The following is a 26,294-nucleotide window of genomic DNA, read 5'->3' as shown; positions in this document are numbered from 1 at the left end:
ATTCTAGATTAAAATTCTAGAATGTCATAACTCGTTTTTTTCCTTCTTCGTAGTATCAAGTGAGTGTCTATCTCACAATGTCCTTTTTTATTCCATGTCTCTCATATAATTATCCTCATTTTAGTCTCTTTGTAATCTTTGTCTTGTCTCTTCTTTAATTCTTTTACTCAATACTTCACATTTCTTTTTTCACTAATTTATTTTTGTTTTTCACATTCTTGTTCACAATTTCGGAATCAATGTCATTTCACACAAAATTTAAATATGCTTCTCTTTTTTTGTAGCTCTTTATTTGTATATTTTCTATAAATAAAAAGTTAAATATTCTATCGATGAAGCATTTACAATAAACAAAAATCATTACAATTTACAAAAACCATTTTTCATAAGTCATTTAATTTTCTGAAAATCTTCTCCATAAATAAACAATGACGTATAAACTGTCAAAATTCGAAGTATCGCATACGTATTTCCCTAAATTATTTCATAACAATAGATATCTCGCGATGTCTTTGAACAAATATTGTTGAAATATAGAGTTTCAATTTTTTTTAAACAGAATTTGTTTAATTTGTTAAAGAATAAATTTAATTAAATTTTAATTTGTTTAAGAATAAATAGTTGATTAGAATTTTTAATTTTATTTGAAAGATAAGAATTATATTATAATGAACAGTCTGGTATTAGTATAATAAATAGTACAGTAATAAGATATAATAAAGTAAATAAAATAGAATTCAATTGAAATATATAGTATATGTATTAAAATATATATATATATAGTATATGTATTAAAATATACATATAATTTTTAAATCTCAAAACATTTAATTTAAAGCAAATTACTATAGAAAAGCTAATTTTCGTAAGTTAATTATTTTTAAGATATTTCTTTTATTTCCGTAAATTTTTTTTTAAAAAATTACACAAAATAATATATAATTTTAGATTTCAATTTACATAATTTCATGTGAAACTGAATCAAACATAGGTCACGGATTAAATATAAAGATCTTTTCATAATAATAACATATAAAACATATAGATACATTTTTATAATATACAAATAAATTTCACAAAAAATTAATAGATTAGAGTTTCATTACTCTGAAATTTGAATTCAACAAATCATTTATTAAATTATTTCTTATTATCAATTACGAACAATTTCATTAATAAGAAACAAATTTTTATAAATTTATTTTTATAATTATATATTTTTATAATTATATTAAATATTATATATAAAATATAAATTATATATGTAAAAAAATTAGAAAATTATTTTTACATAAATAGAACATACTCTTCTTAAAAAAATTTTGTAATGCTATAAGTTTGTTTCTTTTACTTATTTCTTAAACTTTCTTTTTTCTCTTGTTTCTTTGATTTTTTTCTTTGATTTTCTACCAAATTTTTCTTGAACATTGTTGACTTTGCATTTTCGTTGATTTCGAAATTAATCGATCCAAGATTTAATGTATAAATAAAATATGAAATATTTAATCTTAAAAGAAGTGATACTTTGAATAATGTTAAATTTACATAATATTTTACATAATATTTTATATTATTAGAAATAATAATTTTTGAATCTAAAAACTTTCTTTTATATTTGATAATAACTTAACCTATCACGAATTAAATATTCTTAATTATGAATTTATTATTTCATATAATTATCTTTAGAATAATTCACAAATCTATTAGCAAAAAAAAAAAATTTTTTTTTATAATATATATATATATATATATATCAAATAAAATCATCAAATTAGAAATTTAAGTTAGACATATTTATATTATAAGGATGAAAATAAAAAAATATATGGTTATAATCACAATTTAAACTAATTATTTTAGAAACTACATCAATTATTTTTTTAGTCTTTCTAATAACCATTAAAACCTTTAAATTTGTAAATCTTTCTTCTTTTTCTACATAATTTGTAAATATTACTGTGCCTATGTAAATAATAGTACAATACAATATATATTCAATTATTTAAATATTTTCAATCGGCAAATAATTAAATATAGTACTTCGTACTAAGTACGTACAATTTTTCATAAATTTTCAAATATAATATTCAAATATAAGAATATATATAATATATACTCTTTTTTTACAAAAATTTATAAAAAAAACATAGTGTCACTAATTATATTATTGTCATAATATAAAACTACAATTCAATCATAACTATAATTTTTCTCTCAAATCAAACCTTGTCCCAATGATTTCATGCCTATGGAATGTCTGAATTGTGCGTGTTATTACACGTAAGTGGGAGTACTGTAAGAGAGGTCGATGATTACCATAGTTTGTACCTAATGTCTTGTTGTCCCTCATAATCACAAATTCGAATTATTATCCAATTTCTATTCATCGTCATAAAAACTACGATAATATATGTTAGTATATTAACGTGACTTTCCCTGTATTTTTCTTTCATCCATGAAACTTTCCAAACTCAAACTAGTCTTGTTAATACGATATGTTAATAAAACAGTTGCGACAATCTTGTCAAGAGAATAATCGAATTGTCAATATTAAAAATGATTTTCAATAAGCACGGTTAATTGTCACCTGTCAATAAGCAATTTTCATTATTGCTGGCCTAATAGCATGTGCTTCTCTGTCCAATACAATTCTCACACTCTATTGTTAATGCTGTTTATTTCCTATTGATTGAAAATGTAAGTATTTAGAATATGTAATAAATAATATGTATGTAAGTACTTACCAATACGTTGATATATAAATGTATTTATATGTATTTTTCAATGTTATCCGAATGATGAAAAACTTTTTCAGACATTACAATTGTAACTAATTCTTTGAAATTCTTTTATAATTATTCGATTTTTATAGAATTGTCTGAGTGAATCAAAAATAATAAAAAAAATTAAAAGAAAAAATAATTGAAACGACATTTAATTGTAAATCAAAATAATAATAATAAATAATAAACCAAATAATAAACCAAATAATTAAGTGAAATGAATAATAAAGATTCATTATTATAAGACATTGTAAATAAAATTTCTAATTTTATAAAAAAATTAAAAATTTAATCTATTATTATTAATCTGTAATTCTATTAAGTATTGCAAAAATAAGAATATATAAGTATTATTATTGTTGTAAACTAATTTATTTTCTAAATTTGAATAACATAAAAGAGAAAATTCAAGATTTTAAAAAATAAGAAATATAACAATTTGTTATTTTTATAATTTATTGTTAATATAAAGTTTGGTCAAAAATAACATAAATGTTTTCGATTTATTTTCGATTTCAACTTTTAAAAATATCAAAGAAATATATTTTATTTTATTGTCGACTTTTTTTGTCATAAATCATTTTTTCCGTTATAATAATAATTATAATATATTATTATAATCATTATAATATATTGTCATAGTCAAATCACTATTATTATTATTATTATAAAAAGATATACTTTTCTTTATTTTTTTTTTTTCTTTTTCTATATATATTTTATATTATATTATATATTTTATATATTATATTTTTTCTTTATATATATATTTAAATAGTAAAAAAGTAAATAAGAGCATATTTTTTTTATTTTAATTATAATAATCGTAACATAAATGTAATTACAAAAAATCCACAATATTAATATAATTCATTGCAAGTTTATTACATAAAGTTTTACGTATTTTAAATTTTGACAACAACGTTGTTTTGATCAAATTTACACAGGTAGCAAATTTACAACAGTTTAAAATTTTCGTGAAGGAATATTCGCAAATATTTCATGAATATAGCTAACTCGTGAGAGTTTTGCTATATAAATGTATGATCAAAAACCATCTTTTTTCCATTGCATTTTCTATCCAGACGTACTTCTACTCATAGAGCGATATATAGTCCTCGTCATCATGACTTATTTTTAATTCTCATTAACATATGTTTGTGATATATCACATTTAACGCTATATACATGTAGTCAAAAGACTATCTTTATGAATGTTGTTAACGAAAATAATATTAAAATAAAATTTTTTATAGGATTAACTTGTTATTAAAAATTTTATATATTATTGTGACATTTTTATGTTTATCATTTTATCTTTTTTTGTATATTTTATTTAAATATTCGGAAAATAAATTTTAATAGTATTAATTTCTTTAGAAAATATTCTTTCACTTAAATTTTCTTGGTTTTCGTATATTTCTTAGAATAAAATTATTGTTTAAATTTTTATTTGATTATTTTTAAAAGAATTTTCTAAATTTTAGAAATAAACTGAATTAATTGTAAAATCAACCAACTTTAATATTTTTGACTCAACCAACTTTAATATTTTAATAATTATAAAAAGATATACATAATAATTATATAATATTTATATAATATATATATAATAATTATATAATATTTACTATTAATTATATCTGTTACATTATATTCAATTTTTTTAGTAATCTTTTTAAAAGAAATTCTATTTANAAAATATAATATATAATTTTTAATTCTTTAAATTGTATAAATTATAGTTATAGTGATAAATAGTTATACTATAATAAATTATAGTTAATTGTATAAATTATATAATTATATATACAATATAATATATTGTATAAATATAAATATTTTAGATAATATTTATAATTTTTTCATTATAAATATTAATTCTTACAAAATAATGAGTTATAAAAACACTAAATAATTTTAAAAAATAAAAGAAATTAAAATTTTCAAGAGTTAACTCTTGAATATAAATTTTATTTATCTAAAAATAGTATTCTATTTTTTCGATTTCTTTATACGTTAATTATAAATATTTATTTTTATCTAAAAGTAATATTCTATAATATTTCTAACGGGTTCTTTATACGTTCTAAATATTTTATAAATATTATTTCAGATAAGAATTCATTTTGTAAAATAATACAAAAAATTTCGTATTATATTTAATCTTTTTATAAGATTGCTTTTTAAATCACATTTTTTTTTACAATTATTATATAAGATAATATTTTTACTTTTCTATTTTCTTTAATAAATTCTAAACTATTCTATTATACTTTCCGCTAATTTTACTATATTTTCTAAATTCCTTTTTTACATTTTTAGATTTTTTGCTTTATTTTTTTCAATTACATTCAAAAAAATATTAATTTCAATTAATGCAAATGATGAAATAATAATGCAAAAGATATAAAAAATATTTTTCATATTCATTTCCTGCGCTTATTCTCAAACTGATTCAACAGCGATCGATTTCTTATCAAGTGATAAACAAAATTTCCCAGCAGATCATTAGATCTGATATCGTATGATAATTCAGTTCTCTTGTTCTACATATTCATCGTATGCAAAAGGAACGCTGTGAAAACAACTTGTAATGCAGATCCTATCCATCATATAAATAATAATAGTTATTATTTCCATTTCTCGAGAAGCAATGGCTTAGAAACTTGCGACTCTCAATATCGTGAAAGAAAATAGGAGTGTTTATAGCACGACACTTTAACATTTCCTTAAGAATGCATATTTTAATGTACAATTTTCAAATAGTTTAAAACAGTTGCAGTATGTTTGATATATAGTAACGTGTTAAATATAAAAAAAAATTATAATTGAGAAATTCAAATATTATAATTTTGCATTAATTATCGAGTAACTAAGAAAGTTTTGTTTTTTCTTCATATGTTAATACACAAATTTTATATATATAAATAAAATATAAATAATTATTAATTATAAATGTATAATAATTATTTATTTCATTTATTATATTATTATATTATTTTATATATATACAAATCGAAAAATTATTTAATATTATTTGACATTATTTTTATAAAAAATTTCGTTTATTCTATTAATAGAATAAGATAATATAAGATAATAAGATAATATAATCTATTAATAGAACTATTGATCGATTTTAATGAATATATTAAATTAAAAAAATTAAAATCGATAGAGAAGATAACTTCAAATAACAAATTCACTAAAATTATATTAAGAAGATTGTTTACTTAAGCTTAAAAAACTTATGATATATTCTAAAAAAAATTATAAAATATAAATATAAAGAAAAAAGAAATTGTAATTTTATTTCAATATAGATACATATATATAAAAGCTTATTAATAATATAACTGGTAAATATTTTTTAAAAAACAAATCATTTAAAAAGCTTAAAATAAGTGTACTTTGAATGAATATATTATATGAATATATTTATAATTCTGATATGTTTAGAAATAAATTATACAGAATAATGAAATTATTGCTATTTGTCTTATCTACTTGTAATATTTTGCTTTTTATATAAATCTGAACTTGATATTAATACCTACATAATTTTTTTTAACTAAATAATATTTATTTAAATCTATTTACTTAAATTTATATTTAAATATAATATGAAATTAATTATGTGGAAAGAACTGAAACTATGAGAGAAAAAAAAATTACATTAAATTTAATTAAAATTATTAGAAATTAAAAGAGACTTTTAGTTATCTAATATCAAGAAACTATAATATATATATATATAAAGAATTTTGTTTATTAATAATTTGGAAAGTAAAACAAAGATCAGTTCGAATAAATTTTATAAACCTAAAATATTTTTTTGCAATGAATTAAAAAGAGATGAAAAATTTATACGAAATTTAATTATCAAAATTCAGAAGTTATATAAAATTTTTAAATTTTCATTTTCTTTCATCTTTATTATATAATAATAAATTAAATAAATTTAATATATAACATAATAATATAATAATATAAATATATATATACTAGTACACACACACACACACACACACACACACACACACACACACACACACACACACACACACACATATATAAAATATGTTGTTGTTGTTGTTGTTGTTATGTATTATTCACATCAAAAACATTTTAATAATTTTACCATTATAATAATTTATAAATATATATAATGAATTTCTTTATTGATCTTATCTTTCATATATTATATATATGTACATGTATACACAATATTTTTTTGAATTTTTTTTTTTTTAAATAATAACTTCATTTAATCATTCATAAAGAGAGAAGTATAACATATTCATACAAAGAGTAAAAGATAATTTTTAAAGAATCGATCACTATGCAAAATTTGTTCAAAATAAAAAAAAAAGAAAAAATTATTGATTTTCCACAAAATCAATATTGTAGTTATCCATTTATTTAAAAATTCACAATTCACTTACAAAAAAATATATTTTAATATTGCATAATAAAAAGATTTATAATAAATTCATCTATAAAAAAAACGATAAAAAAGCTAAATAAAAAAAAAGAAAAAAAAAGAAAATATTACTTTCTTACAAGATTAATGTCAATTATAATTCAATCATGACTGAGGAATGGCAAAACCGGAAATGGAAATTTTCTCGAAACTGTTGCGGTGTTTCCTTCACAATAAGCATCGTTTTTATTGGCACCGCGATCATCTGTCGACGATTTGCACTTAAGTTCTTTCTACATCGCTATCGAGGACCAAGAGAAGGAAAAAAACCAAATATAAAAAGAAAAAGGAAAAAACAAGCAGGAGGTCTAAGAGGGAATAAAGAAACTAAATGAGTGAGTGAGAGAGTGAATATCTAAGGAAAAGTCTAAGGATGAGTGAGCGGGAGAATAAAAGAGAGAAAAAGAGAGAGGAAACATGAAAAGAAAAAGGATAAAGTTTTTATGCTTACTACTCCAAGAGTTTTAGAATAGCGTTCCGTCCATGGAGCAGATATCTTTATTTTTCTTATTTCCTTTTTTTTTCATCTTCTTATTATTCCTTTTACACCACGGTCCATTCGTCTTCCCTTTCTTCTTTTGGTTTCTTTGGTTCTTTTGGTCTCTGATTTTTTTTCTTTTTATAACTTGTCTTCCTTCTTTTACTCTTCCAATTGCATCGTCTCTTTCTTATCTAAATTTGCTTCTTCTTTTATTTTAGCATATATTTTTTCATATCTATATATTAGAAACCTAAGGAATTTTTAAAATTCTTGATTCGAAAAACTTCTTAGTTTTATTGATCATAAGTATAAAAACTCTATAGACAAAAAAGAAATAATATGTTTATATAATTAAAGTCAAATTATGAATAATATTTGTCAGAAAAATTGTGCCATTTCATAATTAGACAGAAATTTCGAGAAAAGAAATTAAAAATAAAAGTAATAAAAAAATGTTTAATTTAGAGCAGCATACATATATACATATATAGATATATATATATTTCATTATTAATATTTTTATTTTAATATCTGTTTATTAATATTTGTGATTTTATTAATGATTTTTATATATTTACAAATTAAATTATTTATGTATTATTTATTATGTACTATAAAACCAATTATTCTAATATTAAAATTAGATTAATATTAAAGTTTCAATACAATTCATTTTTATTAACTTATGTTCATTTTTAATGATAAATTAACACTAATCAAATTTTTAAATAATAAAATATTTATTTTATTTCAATCCTTTATAATTATAATTTAGTAAAAAATTTTAATGAAAAAAAAATTTTTATTTTCTTTGGTTTATTCGCGTGATTATTTCCGAAGAAGATGAAATGAAATATTAATGTATACATAGATATATAATAATGTAATAATTTTATTATGCGATCCAATACTATGCACGCAAGTAATTTCAATAAATGGAATAACATGCAAGTAAAATGTAGATCACGTAATGACCACAACAATTTTTTAAATTATATCACAAAAGCAACAAATGGCCATCCGTAATTTTTAAAAACCCATTTTGTTTCATATTTAATACCTGCTAACCATTTCATTTTAATACCTGCTAACGATTATTCTTCTGAATTCATATAATCTTTTGAATTAATTCAATGGCGATTAATAATTTATTATAAATAAATCTAATTCTATTGTAAATATTAAATTACATTTATTGAAAAACACATATAAGTAACATATAATTTATTATTATTATCTATCTGTGTAAAATTTTGAATTGGCAAAAGAAAAATATTTAGTAGTAAAATTATATTAGCGGAGTTAAAAACAAATAAAATTAATTTAAAATAATTTAAAATATTAATTTAAAAATTAATTTAATTAAATTATTTATTTCAATTGATATTAATATTATATATTATATCAATATTTTCGTGCTAAAAAATTTTTCTATTTAAGTATCATTATCAATCACTATTAAATTCCATGTTCAATAAAACATATCTAAATAATAACAATAATGAATTATAAAAATTCTATAATTATACTATATCACAATACTATTTCGTTATGATACAATATTCTAATTGAACATATCTAAATAATCTCACATAAACGAATGACCAAACCTAATTTCCTCTGAATTGATCGAACACATTTGTACAATGATTTTCTATTCAAACTCAACAAAAGACAACGATTGATCGTCGATTACAGTAACGTAACATCTCACGTAACTTATTTAGGGATTACCAATTCGAGGAGTACAAAAATTTATCTAGACTATGATGATTATTCAGTTTCGAACAGACATATTATTGTTCGCTGATTTATATTTTCCCTTAAGGCATCGAATAGCATCTAAACACAGTAAATAATTGGATGAAAGAGGCATCGGACCGAAGAAACTAACGGAATTCCAGTTCCCCAGGAACTTTTTACGCGTAAACGTCGTTCGTAACCTATTATTACGTGTGACTAACAAGAAAAAAGAGAGAAAGATAGTTAGAACATAATGGATAGATAGATAGGTGAGAAAAAATCAAAGAACGAAAACAAATTCACGGATAGGGAAAAGGATAAAAGGGATAGCAATAAAGAACAAAGAAAGAGAAACAAAAAACAATAATACATAGTTAAATTCAATCATATTCTAGATTTACAATTAAATTAAAATAATACTAATAATTGAGAAAGTGAATTAAATATAATTCAAATACGAAAATAACTAAACAAAATAGAATATACGCAATAGGAATATATCAAGTAACAAATGATTAAAATCCGACATTTCAAACTTATAAATATCATGTGATAGAAAAAATTTCATTTTTTGTAATTTTTTTTTTTTTTCAAGAAGAAAATATTAATAGATTGAAATTTTTCTGATTAAAATAAGTCTGATTAAAATAAATATGAGTAAAATCAAATTAGTTTTAATAATATAATTAATAAATTGATATCGATACATTGATATCTTGATTATAATAATTATTAAAATTATTTATCTAAATTATCTAAATTAATTGGAAGACAAATTTATTTGAATAAATAATTTTTCGAATAATGAATCAGAAATTTGTAATTAGAAATATTGTTTTATTTTCTTTATTATTTTATGATAACATTTTATATGTTATGATTTATTATTATATTTATTATGATTGCTTTATCAAAAATAAATAATTTTCAAATTATAAACGTTCATTAAGAACATATCTAATAAAAAAAATTCATTATAAAAAATAAATGATTTATATAAATGATTTTTATATATAGTTTCAAAATGTATGCCTCAAAATGTAAGCATTTGTTAAATGTAAGCATAATAGATAAATATTATTAATATTAAAAATTAAAAGCATCATTAATAGTGAAAGAATCTTAAAGAATCTTAAAAAATTTTTTAACAAATTTTTTACATTAACGAAATTTAATTAATATAAGTTTGAAATGAGTTCGAAAGTTTGAATGAGAAAATGACAAAAATATAGGATTTAAGAGCTAGAAAAGAACAGAAGAGTATTGATCCGTTTATTGTAAATGATAATGAGAATTACTAGATTCGTAATACAGAAGAAATTTATTTTTACGATAATTATATATTTTGACATATATATGCGTATATGATGTATTTTTGGAAATTTTTTTGAAAATAAAATTTTATGTATCATCCGCGATCATATATATGTATAAAAAAATTTTAGAAATAGTATACGAAAGATAGAAATATAACTATATTTCTTCTCAGATTAATTATCTGTTTACTCATTTGTATAGATATTATATGTTTTATACTCTTTTAATAAGTATTACGATATACATAGATAGATTTTATTTAATCAACCTTTAAATTTAATAAAATATCTAAATTAAATTTAATAAAAAATCCACAATAGAATATAGAAAGATAAAGAAAATACAAATATAAAATTAGTGCGTTGCATCTTCTTTGTTTTTCATAAACTAAATTTTATGAAATTATATAAAATTAAAATATGTTTTAATTAAATTAAATTGTAATTTTTGCTATAAATTAGAATAATATTATGTATCATTAGGTAATTATTTAAAAATCAAATATCATGTTTAGATTTCGATAAATTTTAATATATTGTAAAAATCAACATTTTAAATAAATTTTTCTTGCCACTATTCGATCTTAATTTTTGAAATATTTACAAAAAATAGTTGATATTATTATCTTGAATTTCATCTAAACATGTTTTTATGATAGTATATTAATTATCATGCAATCGTTACTTATCAACTATTTATAAAAATATATAATGGCTGACACTAAAAATATATAAAGAATGTAATTAATATCACCACACTTATATTTATATTTATAATTAGTATCTATAGAGAACTTAATAAAAAATTCTTTAGATCCACGGATTAAATAAAAATAAAATATAAAACAATGAAATGGATTGTGAAATTATAATAACTAAAGTTACAATTGTTAGTTAAGTTACATTATTTAATAATATGTATTATAACAAACATATATACATATTTTTTAAATTATATATATATATAATAAAAAGTTATTATAATAATTAAAAAAGAAAAAACATTTAATATACAACTTATATACTGTATACAACTTATATAATGTATAACAACTTTTTCTTTATATATTACTATTTTGTATTGTTGGGCATAATTTTGAGATAGATATACATATCATCGATGTGCTTTATATCTACGAAATGGGAAAATAAAATATAAAAATTATTGAGTCACTATTGGTTCGAAATTACAATGATTGAAGTTATAATGATAACAATATCAACATCGTATATAATAGATACCCATTATGTAAATATGTAAATTATGTAAATATACTATACATATATTTACATTATGACATATATTTACATTATATTATATTATATTATATTACATATATTTACATTATGCATATTATTAAATAATTTAAAAAATATTTATACATGTTTAAATTTTAAAAAAAATTTTCATATATCAATATTATATAATTTAATATTTTTATATCTCAAAATAAAATATAAATAAATAAATAAATAAATGAATAAATATAAAATTTATAAATGAATATAGAAAAATAAAATTCCGAAAAGACGAAAAAAACAAAAAACAAAGATAAATAACTAAAGACATATTCTATATGAAAAAAAAGAGAAGAATGCGGGAACGATTAAATATAAAGCGAAAGAGAAGAACAGTATATGTGCATTTCAAATAAGAAAAAGAAAGAAAGAGAAAAAAATAAGGAACAGGGAAAGAAGATGCGCTATTCATCGTCAGTGGGAGAAACGAAAAAAGCAAGAGAAAGCGAGGAACAATAGAAGACTATGCGCATACACATTTAGAATGTATTATATAACTGTTGCTTTGATTTTTTAAGTATTTATAATAATCTGACAAAAAAAATGTTCTGAATAAGAATTAATTAATCAGTTTTCAATCGATTATAAATTGTAATGAAAAAAAATAAAAAAAAAAAAATTTTGATAACTATAGGAGAATCCGATTTTGATGATTTTTGATATATATTGTAAAAGTCAACATTTTGAATAACTTTTTCTTTTATATATTACTATCATTCAGTCTGATTTTTAAGATATTTACAAAAAAGATTGTTAAAAATTATATATAAATATATATATAAAAAAAAATTATTCAAAATATTAATTGCTATAATATATTCAAAAATAATAAAAATCCGTGAGGATTTCAAATACCAAACTATCTATTCCGAATATCAAATTTTTTTGATAATAAACTAAGATAAAATTAGTTTAAGTTTTTAAATATTCATTCATAATAAAGCAAATTTATACATGTGAAAAAATTCACTGTAACAATACTATAATAATAATAAATATAAGTTTATTTATATTTATGTTTATGTCTTAAATGAATTGAAACATTTATTATAATTCAAGTTATAAAAATATCGCGATACTAAACAATTCGTTTATTTATTTTAATGTACAAATAATTAACATTTTCTATGATAAAGATAAATTTTGAATATAATTTTATTAAAAATGTTTCTCTTAATTTATTCGATATTTTTCTTATTCATAAAATTATTTCAATGTCTTGAAATAGTTCATCATTACATTTATTTTGGCATTATTTATTATAATAGTATGAAATCAAAAATATATGATATCATTTAAAAAAAAGTTATTTGATTTTTATTATCGGAAAAAAACATTTTTTTGATATTTTTTTATTGCAATTTATATAAGATAATGATAAATTATAACTATATATAAATAGTTATAAATGATAACTATTTAATTTCAAAACATTTTCTTGTCAGATTATAGGAAATGTACGAAAATAGTGGTGATAGTTATATCTTCTTATATAGAAACTTATATTAAATAAAAAAAAGAAGAAAAAAGAACCGAGAAGAGAAAGAGAAAAAGAATATATGAAGGCCGACCACTTCTCAAACGTCTCTCTTAGCAATTCTTACTCAAAATTTTATCTATCCCACGCGCCTTTCTCATGGCGCGATCCTTCAAAATTGCCATTTTCCACGTAACAACAGCTTCGATCTGATACGCAAACAAGTATTCACTGCAAGATTTTGATTCAATTGAACAAAAATAATATATAGATATAATATATAGGTATATGTTTTAGATTTGGAAATGTGTAATTTTATAATTTCGTTTCTTAATATTTTTTTCTAATATTTTTTATTCATTCAATGATTATTTTTTATGATTCTTCTACTATGTCCATTATTGTTCAAAATTTTTCGCAAGTTCAGTAATTGAACATTGATTAAAAACAAGATACAATGATATGAGCACATGTTCAAAATTAATTTCTTCAAATAGATTCATAATATTTGATATATAATATATGAATAATAATGATAATATTTTTCATGTAAGAGATAAAAAAAAATGAATTTAAAATATTTAAAGAATAAATAGATGGAAAAATAAAGAAATAAACTAATCATTCACAAAATATTTTTTATTTCTACTTAGTTATTATACAAATTTTTATTCGAAAAATAACTTATTGCTTATTGATATACATATAGACTTGAATCTACTTATATTATTCTTAATTCTAATATTTTAACTATTTATTCAAAAAATGAGAAATATAAATAAATTCGAAACAATTAATTTATTCCTTAATTTTTGCAGGGGAATATAGATAAGAAATAAATAAAAAGTATAATTTTAAGTATTAAATTTAAAGTGGTTTATAAAAATTGGTTTATAAATATATTACTTTTAAATGAAAAATATTTTTTTGCAATTAAAGAATGGATTAAGAGATGAAAAAATATTAAATTAAATATAATATTTAAAAAAAAATAAAATCAGTTTTGAATTCATTTTACAAAAACCAATAATTATATTACCTTTCACAAAGATTCCAAAGATAAACATGTCCTACCTGAAACAGAGAAAAGAAAAATAGTTTATATTATATTCATGTATTAAGATATAAATTATGATTTAAATTATTCTTATTGCTAATTTAAAAAAAAAATCAACTTTTTGAATTTCTGAAATTTTCTTGGAATTTTTTGGAGAAATCTGAAAAAAATTTTTTTTACCAATTATTCATGATAAAAATTTATATTCTATAATGTTTTCATAAAAAAAATTATATAACGCATTAAAATTTAAGATTTTATGCAATAAAAATACAATTATTATTTAGTTATTACGTAATATTTGAAGTATAAAATTGCATATTGCCAACTTTAAAATTAGATACTTCCAAAATATTCATAGGATTTAACTTCAACATATTATTAAATAAATAAGAAATAAAATTCAGAGTATTGAGAAAAAAATAATTTTGAACTGAATAAATTTTTTTTTCTTAAATATATAAATGTTAAAACATATAAATGTAAAAATTCCAATATAAATTTCTATAAACCAAAATTTCCATCATAGGAACTGGCATATTTTCTAAGGAAAAGGCAAAGCTTTTGATCTTTTCGTTCAGAGCAGGTATATATTCGAAGCTAAACAAAACTTCCTTGGCAACTGTAGAATAGCTGAGTTTCTCTTCCACTTATAAGTGATGCTTGTGACATGTACCAGAAGAAAAACAACAATCTATTTCGACAATTTTCGTGCAGACTAGTTGGCAGTATTCGTATTCGGTTTCTTTATCTCGGTAATGTTAGCTTTCGTAAAAGTATTCGATCAATATGAGTTTAAAAGAACGAACAATTATTTATTTTCGCAGTTATAGTTATCCATTCTGTATGCCCATAATATTTCGTTTTTGCTTTCACAATAATTCATTTATTATATCATAAGAAATTTTCAATTATTGGAAATGATTAATGTTTTTGAGATGCGATAAGGTCAACTGTATTTATATTGTTTGAAATATCAAAAAAAAAAAAAAAGAAATATAAGCTCTAAAAATATAAAAATTAAAATATTTATTTTAATTCTATTTAAAAAAAACTAAAATGCAATATATATAAATCGATGTACTATATCGATATATATATATATACGATATACGATAGATCAATATTTTTCAAATAATGTTTTGTTAAAATTTTATAAATATTATATAGATGATAATTATTATTAATATTAATATTTTTATTAATAATTATAATTATAATTATTAATAATTATTAAAATATATCTATGTATTATATAAATTAATCAATGCAGCAATAAAAATTAATTACAGATTTTTTCTATTATTTTTAGCTAGATCAAAATAGTAATCTAATTTTAATAATACATTTTAAATATTTTTTCTTTTTTAAATAAATAAAAGAAATATTTTAAAATAAACTATAAATAAATTATATTTGTTAAAAAGTGTAAAAATCTAATTAGATTTTGAAATATATCATTAAAAGATTAGGAAACATAGTATTAAATTATAATAGAAATAATAATAAATATAAATATATAAATAAATAATAAAATTTCATTTTTTATTCAAATACCGAGAATTCTAGTATTTTTATTTTTTTTAAATTTTGTTTTTATGTGATTGTTTATGTTTATGAAAGTTTCTAATTGATTTAATTATTTTTATTTAATTCATGCTAATTTTGTTTTTAAAACATTTAATTTATATTCATATTCAATTAATAAAAAATAAAAATCAAAAAAGAATATATGTAACTTTTTTAGCTTTAAATTTAATATCAAAATATATATAATAACAACAATTTAAATTCATTGTAAGGATAATAATTATTAAAATAATAATTAAGATTTGAACGTAATTGATTCATTGATTAATCAATGAAAAGTTTATTTGAACTTCTTTCCTTTTATAATAAATAGAAAAATAATAGAAATTTAATTTATTTAATTTCGAACTAGATATCTCAATAAAGAACTGAAATTTAAACTTATGATGCAACTTTAATTAAAAGTTCAATCTAATTAAAAATTATTATCTTGTTAAGAATAAGACTGTGAAATATTTAATAATAAATAATAAAATCTACGATAAAAAATAAAAATATACCAAAAAAAATTAAATTATATTCATAATAAATATAAAATATAATTTCCATTAAATCATATATCAAAAGATTACTAGGATATAAGATCTTTCTTATTTTCAATTAATTTATCATTGCTTTGAATAAGGAATTCTATCAATTTCAAACGTATTCTTGTAACAAATTACTTTGATAAATTTCTGTATCTGTGCTATTTTTTTATTTCGTAATGATGAATTATGAATTTTTTTTAGAAATAATTATTATTTGATATATTTCAAATATTTGTTTTAATCACAATATTATTTTATTTTAACAGTTATTCGCATAATAAAGACATGGATTAGACAAACATTTTTCAAATGTATGAAAATATATAAAGTTTATATAAAATTATTTTATATCAGTTTTTAAACTTAGTACTATGAGACATCTACAAAAAGTTGTAAAATCTAGGATTCTAAATTTACGGTACAAAATCAGAATTTTAATGCTTAAGTATTTAAAATTATTTAAGTCTACAAAAATACAAGCAAAGTCATTAATTTTTCAAGGATTTTTCTATTACTTAATATTCTAAATATTTAATAGTCAAAATATTGTATATATTAGTACTTATTTATAAAAAGAAAGTTATTGTAAAATATTCAATTGTAAAAAAATTAAATTTTTTCGGAATTTACGGAGATATAAGAATTAAAAAAAAATAAAATACAATAATTCGATTATTATTTTTTTCATGGAATTTATATTCTAATATTATCTTAATTTCTAATGTCATTGCTTTGACTAATTCATAAAACTTAATAAGTTCAAAACTTTCAAATTCTATATATAAATTCAATCATTAATTTCCTATATTTTTTAAACAAAATAAAAACTTAGATAGCCGACAATACTATTATGTTCAATTATAAAATATTGGCACCGTTGATCTGACTCGAGATCTAATAAATTTCATTGCACATAAAAACTACATTTAGATTTAAAGAATATAAAATCCAAATGTTTTCTTGAATTCTCAAAAAGTAATAGTTTTGACACAATGAAAAAAAGTTAAGAACGATCTGAAAATATGCACCATTTTCATAACCACGTCCCATCATAAGAATATGGCGCACATCTTTAAAGGATTAAAGCATCGTGAGAGTAATAAAATACAGACTGTTTAACATATACGTTATTACAAAAAGGAAGCAGCAATTTATTCGCATCAGTTCAAATAATGAATCGTACTGTATCGTATATCACTGTAACGTGTCAACATTATAATAATGCGTCGATTCGAAACACAGGGAGCTAAAAGAATTGCTAGAATCATTTTAATGTCGCTTAACCGACTTATTCGAGAAAATACGGATCCATAAATCGAGCGATGCGAAGAAAGCAAGAGTGAAATTTAACGGAGAATTGAATTTCACAGTATTTGTATTTACATTCGAGAAAAAATCTTGTGGTTAATGTTTTAAATATTCTTTATGCATGTGAAGTTTATGTAATACAACAATATGTAGAATAAAAATAAATAATAAATAAACACAAAAATATCCGAATATATTATTACTCTTTATAATCAAAACCAAAAAATAATTTTTTATAAAAAAACGATTACTAATTTTAATAATTATGAAATACGTTGTTAGGAACTATATTTTGAACAATTTTATATATTTATATATATATAATATATATATAATCATCGCTTGATTTTAGTTTTTGAGATATATTTTTGAGATATATATTTGAGATATATTTTTATATAAAAATACGTTTAATATTACGTAATTATTATATTCATAATTATATAATTATATAGCTATAATATAAATATATATTATTATATTTAATTATGTAGTTTAAAGATTTAGTTTCAATTATACGTATATAAATAAATATCCTTGTTATATATTATAAAAATCATTCTATTTCTATTATAGCTTTCAGAAAATTCAGCATCGTTTATTATTTATTCATTAACGAAATCATTAAACAAATAAACAAAAATTTTAATAATATTCTACTTTTTAATTCATTTTATGAATTAAAATATTGGATTTGGGGATATAGGGGATATATTCATTTTAAGTACATATATATAATTATTTTTTTAAGCATCAGAAATTCTATAATTTTTATTACATATTTTTGTAGATTATAGAATACTTTTTATAGATTATAGAAAACGCTATTTATGCATATAAATATTTTTCTTCGTTGAAGATATAAGATTGTAAAAATATGAATATATTTGAAAATAATATTTTTTTAAAGTTTATTTTAGAGTTAATTAATGAAAATTATTTTTATTAGTGGATATCGAAGTGATATTGTTTATTAATGGATGCATCGAATTATTATGGAATAATCATTGTCAATGATTCTTTAATAAAAAATAATTTTCGAGAAATTCATTTTATTTTAAAATTTTGTATTTTTAGAAAACAAGAGATATCGAATAATCAAAATTTCGTATAATCACGAATCAGTTAATCGAGATCTCATATACTCTTTCTTTCTTACATTTTCATCTATATATATCTTTATATATGTCTTTATTGGTCTTCGCGTAAAAAATCCATTAAAAATCCAATGTGGAAGTTAATTTTACCACATAATCTGAATAAGGTTTAATAATTATTTCCAACGATGATCTCTTTTTAAAAAAACATAATGTCATTTTCAATCTTAATACTTTAAATATTCATTTTTTTACGTTTTTCGATATTAGATTATATTTAAATAGATCTTTCAATTCCATCTATAGATATATCTAATCATAGTCAGCATTTTTTAAATATTAAAATAACTTAGCAAAATTAAAACTTAATCTCTTTGTATAGTTACTATCTTTTTTCTTTTAATGCAATATATAATTTTAAAGTTTTTATAAAAATATAGAAATTAAAAAAAAATAGAAATTTTTAGACTAGTTTTGTATTTATCAAGAAAGAAATTTATATTGTTTCGAAAAAAATAGTTTTAGGAGATTAGATATTTTTTTTATTTGGATGTACTTTCAAGATTTCAAAATAATTTTTATCTATTTATATAATTATATCAATAATTTATTATTTTTTAATGTACTTATTAATGCATGTTAATCCATATTTAATCATTTATCTATCAATCAATGTGTAAGGGACAAAAAAAGTATAAATAGATGATTATACTTTGTATGTTTTTGGTCTTTTTTATATTAAATTTTACAAAATTCAAAATAAAATCATTCATAACAAATTCATAAACATATATAATTAATACTTTATTATGAAAAATATCGAAATGCATCCACAAATGTATTAAATATGATTCCATTTAAAAAACAAGAATTACCTTAAAATTTCGAAAGTATCTACTTAGAAAAAGTTCGTGATTATCATAATACATGCCTCTCAAAATAAAATCTAAATTATATTTAAAAAATCTTTTTAAAACATATATAGTTTGGGAAATAAAAATAAATCATTTCAAGAAGTAAATCATTTTAATTATATAAAGATGTAATCATATTCTTCTATATGTAATATTTGATATTTTTTAAGATTAATTAAGTCCACTAAGCATTAATCAATTAATTAACATTTCGCTAATAAAAAACATCGCTTATTCAACTTATTGTATATTTATTATTATTTATTGATCACGTTTTTTATAATAATAAAATTAAATATTTTTTATTATGATAAATCAAATTACACTTTCAATTTCAATTTTCGTAAATTAAATTATATCATAAATTATTCGATTCATTGTCATGCTTTTAAAGCTAAAATGTTATATAAATCATTGTTATTTATATAGGAAGAATGTATAAAAAAAATTTATATTATAGATGGATCAAAATCTAATTTTCAGATTCGTGAAATTCAAATCTAAAACTTCATATAATATCGAAAATCTAAAATATTTTAAAATCTAAAATATTTCTTTTTCTTTTTTCCTGAAAAATATTTATTTTATTAAAAAGTAAAATATTAATAAATTTCAATTTCTAGAATTCTTCAAATTCGACTTCAGCCAATAATAATAATAATCATATTTTTCGTAAACAATTTTTTTACTTTCAAAAATTTGAAACTGTTAAAATTTTAAAAAATTTAAAGATTCCAAATATTTCATTCTTTCTAAAGCATATATATAAATATATGCTTTAGAATTATATAATAATAATGCTATAAATTTGATAAACTTATATATACATAAATAGGTTTACATCAATTCATATAAAATTCTGATTTTTCGCAACTTTCAATATACAACAATATGAAAATCTTCTATTAATTGCAATAAACTAGAAATCATTCTCAATCTAAGAAACATCCAAAAAGACGAAAATAAAACAGCTTATATTTTCCTAATCATTATAATATTTTTATCATATTAATCATAGAAATAACTTGAGTTATAATATTAAAGCTAACATTTCGCTAATTTTCATGTGTCCTGTCGACGAAACGGAAAAGCGCTTTTAGAGTTGATATAATTATTCGAAAGGAGCATCCAATCACGCGCATTACTATCTTATCTGACATGCTTGCCACAGGGTGATTATCCTTTATCAGATCGTACGTTAAGCGCAGGTGCTAGAAATGTTCGTATACACACGTATCTATATGTGTTAGAAACGATACAAATACAGATAGAAAATGACCGCTAGCAATTATTGCATTCTTCAAAAAAACGATAACCAAGAGATATTATGGTATTTTTCATCGATCGACGATCATTGATAAGTAGCTTTACGGAAACGAGATTAATTATAACAATCATGGATCAAAAGAAATTGTTAAAATTTTATCAATTAATCATAAAATAAATCATTTTTCGATTATTATTATTTTTAACAAATTTTTAACAAAATGATCATAGAGTGAAATGTAATCATCTATATTCTATATATTTATAAATGAATATAAGTGCATTTCTTCTCAAGAATAAAAAAAAATTTTAAGAAAAATATCTGAAAATATGAAGATGTTTTTAGCAAAATTAATATTTTATTTTATTAAGATATTAAGAAACATAATTATATACATTCGTATAATATTTTGATAATTATTACAAATGTAATAATACATTGAATAGTAAATATGTATTTTTCAATCAGATATATATATCAAATAAAAATCTGTTGTAAATGTAGAACAATGATTAAAAATAACCATTTATTTAAATTTGCATTTATTTGAATATCGAATTTTCAAAGAAAAACTATTCGTCACTCCATATGCTTTGTTAAAAATAACTTAATAATGGATGATAATATAATAATCATCTTCATCTTTAATTTAAATTAATTTTGGAATTTAAGATGATTATCTTTTTCTAAAATTAAATTATGTTTATAAGTAATGAAATAAATGAACGGAAATATGTATAATATATGTAATGTATGAATTTACAATAATAATATCTAATTAAACTAAAAATATGAATACTTTTTTTTAAATAAATAAATAATACTTTTTTTATAAATAAAAATATAAAAAATTACATCTATTCCTCATTCTATGAATTAGATAGACAATAAATGATATGGAATAAATTGACAAAAAAATAATTCATGTATACGTATTTCTTTTTTTAACAGAAATATATTTTTATTGTTTACAATTTATATATTGTACCCATTATCTATTTATTTGTTTTATTATATTTCTTTATATATTTAAAATACTAATTTTTATTTCATTTTTATTTCGTTATCATTTTTTTTCATTTTTTCATTTTTAATAACATCCATTTCAATTTTACTTTGAATAAATTCAATAAATTCAAATAATATAGATTTCAAATAAATTCAAAATTCATATAATTATTCATATAATTCTGCAAAATTTATATAATATGCCTAAAAACTTAAATATTACAATGTATTCAATATATAATTTCATATAATTTGCAAAATATTTAATATATATCAGTATCATACGATTAATTAGTACATATAACATATATATATATATATATATATATACTTAATTAATATATAAAATCAATACATATATTAATAAATTGGTATAATATATAAAAAAAACTGACAAAATATCAACGTTTTATAGATATAAAGTTGTAGTAAACAAATTTTTCATGCGTAATTGAAATAATTATTATAATTGAATAATTAAAAAAATAAAATACTCATATATTATGTAAATGCAATGCAAATATATATATTTGTGATAGATATATTTCTACTTATAAATAAAAATTTCTATTTATAAATAAAAAACTAAAATAAATAATACATTCTGACAATTAATAAATATTTCAAAAATTATACTCATAATTTATCTAATTTGAAGGATTCATCTGGAATTATCTTGGAATTATTCTACTTGAATGATAACGAGCATAATATGTTGATGAGAAACAGGAGATACTAGTTAAAAGAAATTGAATACCATTTAATGATCGATAATGCTATCATGAAATTTACCGGTCAATTTTCACCGATTGTGAAGAATTTCATTGTGAAAAATTTAAACGTGAAATTGCCAAATAATATATTGAAAATATTTACAAAAAATTAATAATAAAAAAATAAAAAAAAAATTAAAATGGAAAAATTTGAATCGATAATTTCGAAAAAATTTTTGATAATCTTTTTTATATAATTTATAAGAAATTTATACAAAATCATTTTATTGTGAAATATTGTGAAATAAAGAATAGAAAATATTAAATGCTAAAAATTAATTTTATTTTATAATTAACTTAATGTGCAAATGTAATTTATTTATGAAAATATACGAAGCTATGAATGAGAATGAATCTTTCAAAATGTTTTTTCATTAAAATATTAATAAATATAATAAAATCATTTTTTTGTCAGAAACTTATTTCAATGTAAAATAAAAAATCAATATATATATATTTAGTAAAAAAATTTATTCATTTAAAGCTTTCTTATCAATCTCTATAGCAAATACATTCAAGATTTTTTATTTTATACTAAAATTATCAACCAAGTCAAATTAAATATTTTTAGATTTCTGTAACTATTAAAAATGTGGTGCTTTTAATAAAATTAATATTAATTTCTATTCGGATAGAAATATAATTATATAGATTGTTCTATTATATATATATGATGTATATATATATACATCATATATATTATATATATTATATATATATATATATATTATATATATATGATATATATATATGTCATATATATTATATATATATGATCCCAAATTTTGAAATAAAAAAAAAATTTGTTAATATATTCAATAAATTTAAATAATGTTATATAAATATAAATCGTTTAAACTTTGCATAATCAATTCATCGCGTTATTGTATATAAAAAAATATTAGAATAATATAATCAAAAAATGATTAATTTAAGGTTAAAGAATATATTGATTCGAATTTCGAAATTAAAAATTATTCTATAGAAGATAAGAAATATGCAAAACGATGTTGTTCATATTTGTTCATATTTTTTTTCACATTATTATATTAATTCAAATTTAAACATTTCGAACCTTTTTTTCATAAAATGGTAAGAAAATCAAAAAAACGAAAAAAATATGTATTTTTATTAAAAAAAATAATGCAATTATTAGTTTTATATGCATCATTGCACTTATAAAAGAAATATAATTATTATATATAATATATATAATATAATAACTTTTCTTTTTTGATATTTTATTATAAATAAATGGATCATCGTTGTAGCAATTTATATTTAATTTAGTAATATGAATAATGCATAATAAATTAATATGAAAAATTATAAATAATATATTCAATGATATAAAAAAAAAAATCTGATAAAGTAATAAATTGATAGAATATGATAAAATCGATAGAATTGATTTTTTATAGCTGTTAATCTTATATTATCAAGAATATAATATATATTTTGAAATGTATTAATAAAAATGCTGAAAGTATTATATTACGTTTGACAACTTCAGACAATGAACAGTTTTCATAAATAGATGAATATTTACATATAAATATTAATTATATAATAACTCCAAGTCCATTATTGTACTCTTAGTATTTGATATTTTTGTTAGAACTTTTTAATGAATGTTCAAATATCTTATATTTATGTAATCAGTACTTATTCTTATTTTTCTTTTATTTATCTTTATTTAAATGCATCTAGAATCATTCTTTAAAATTATTTTACAAATACATTAATATTATAATATATTTATAGATATATATTATAGTTATTTATAGATACTTATATATTATAAATCGATAATTCTGTCAAGATAGAAATTATATTGAAAATTAAATATATAATATCTCATCAAAATATATCCATATTAATTACATGTATCAAAAATTAAATACGCAAAATATTATATATAATCTCGTCCATATTTGTGAAAAAATTAAAACAAATAATATCAGATGTTTATAAATTTTTCGAAGAAAAAAATAGGTAAAATTTTAACGAATGCATTCGCAGATGAGATATCTCGCATTTCAGTGTCATTCATATGACGCTTTAGGCAAAATATCTCGCCTGAATTTTTCATCAGAATATAAAATAAAATAAAATATAAAATATCTCATACAAAGCATAAATATGATATTGGCAAGATACAAGTCTCATTTAAAAAAAGAAACAAATAAAAATTTGTATAAAGAAAAAATTTGAATTATGATATAATAGATACAAATTACATAAGTTATAAAAATAAAAAATAAAAATTTATGAAAAAGCACAAGTGAATGTCAAAATATAATTTTATATACATAAATATATATATACATATATACATATATATATACATATTAGTGTAAAAAATTGAAAAAAATTACTACTTGTAAAATTTATTTTTGTTTAGATTAAAAAAATTTTTGTTTAGATTATTATTCTTCATTTATAAAGTTTTTATCTCAGATAAGAAATAAAATAAAATTAAAATTAAAACACTCAAAGAACAAATTTTTGAAAAATATTTATAAAAAAATTTTTTAATTTTTAAATTGAATATTAAACTATAGCAATTTTTAAATTTTGACTTATTTTACTTTTTTTACTTTAGAGTTTCTATTTTAGAAATAAAATTAAAGCATATTAAAATTTTGTAAAAATGTTTTGTAAAAATACAAAAAACACTCTTCACGGAATAGATGTAATAATCATTTTCAAGATTAAAATTATTCTGTATTTGATTTAATTTGTTCTTATTTAATTATATTCAATTTAAGAAGTTTATTCTACTTAATATTAATTTAATTGTTATTTTCTTATATATTTTAAGATTCACGATAAAGTTAAAATATTATATATTTATATATTAATAATATTATATATAAAATATTATATATATTAATTAAAATTCATAATTTCGAAAATTGAGTTTGAATATCAATGACTCATATTTAGATAAATACATATAGTATACAACGTACCAACATTCTAATATCATAAAAATATTATTTATTGTATATATATATATATATATAAATTTAACTCAATTTATTACATGTTTAACATTATTTCTTCTAAATATAAAATTGCAGGTTTTGAACAACATATTTTAAAAATACCTCATTTTTTCAATAAAAAATATAAATGAAATATATATAGATATTATAA

At 18.7% G+C, this 26,294-nt stretch overlaps 2 protein-coding genes across 7 annotated transcripts in view; both read right to left on the bottom strand.

The window, feature by feature from the left end:
• LOC122719684 overlaps nt 1-26,294 on the bottom strand; it is a 312,904-nt gene that overhangs the window by 215,068 nt on the left and 71,542 nt on the right. The window lies entirely within an intron of this gene.
• The window catches only part of LOC122719685, a 107,610-nt gene continuing 95,878 nt past the window's right edge, over nt 14,563-26,294 (bottom strand). The window contains exon 11 of the mRNA XM_043945716.1: nt 14,563-14,662. Within this exon, the coding sequence (XP_043801651.1) occupies nt 14,631-14,662 (32 nt within the window). The 3' untranslated portion in view covers nt 14,563-14,630. The remainder of the gene's footprint in view (nt 14,663-26,294) is intronic.

Source organism: Apis laboriosa, unplaced genomic scaffold (assembly GCF_014066325.1).
Source record: "Apis laboriosa isolate Shangri-la unplaced genomic scaffold, ASM1406632v1 scaffold93_cov139, whole genome shotgun sequence".
NCBI classification, from domain to species: Eukaryota; Metazoa; Arthropoda; class Insecta; order Hymenoptera; family Apidae; genus Apis; species Apis laboriosa.
Note: the sequence above shows the minus strand (reverse complement) of the source record. Positions and strands in the feature narration are given on the sequence as shown.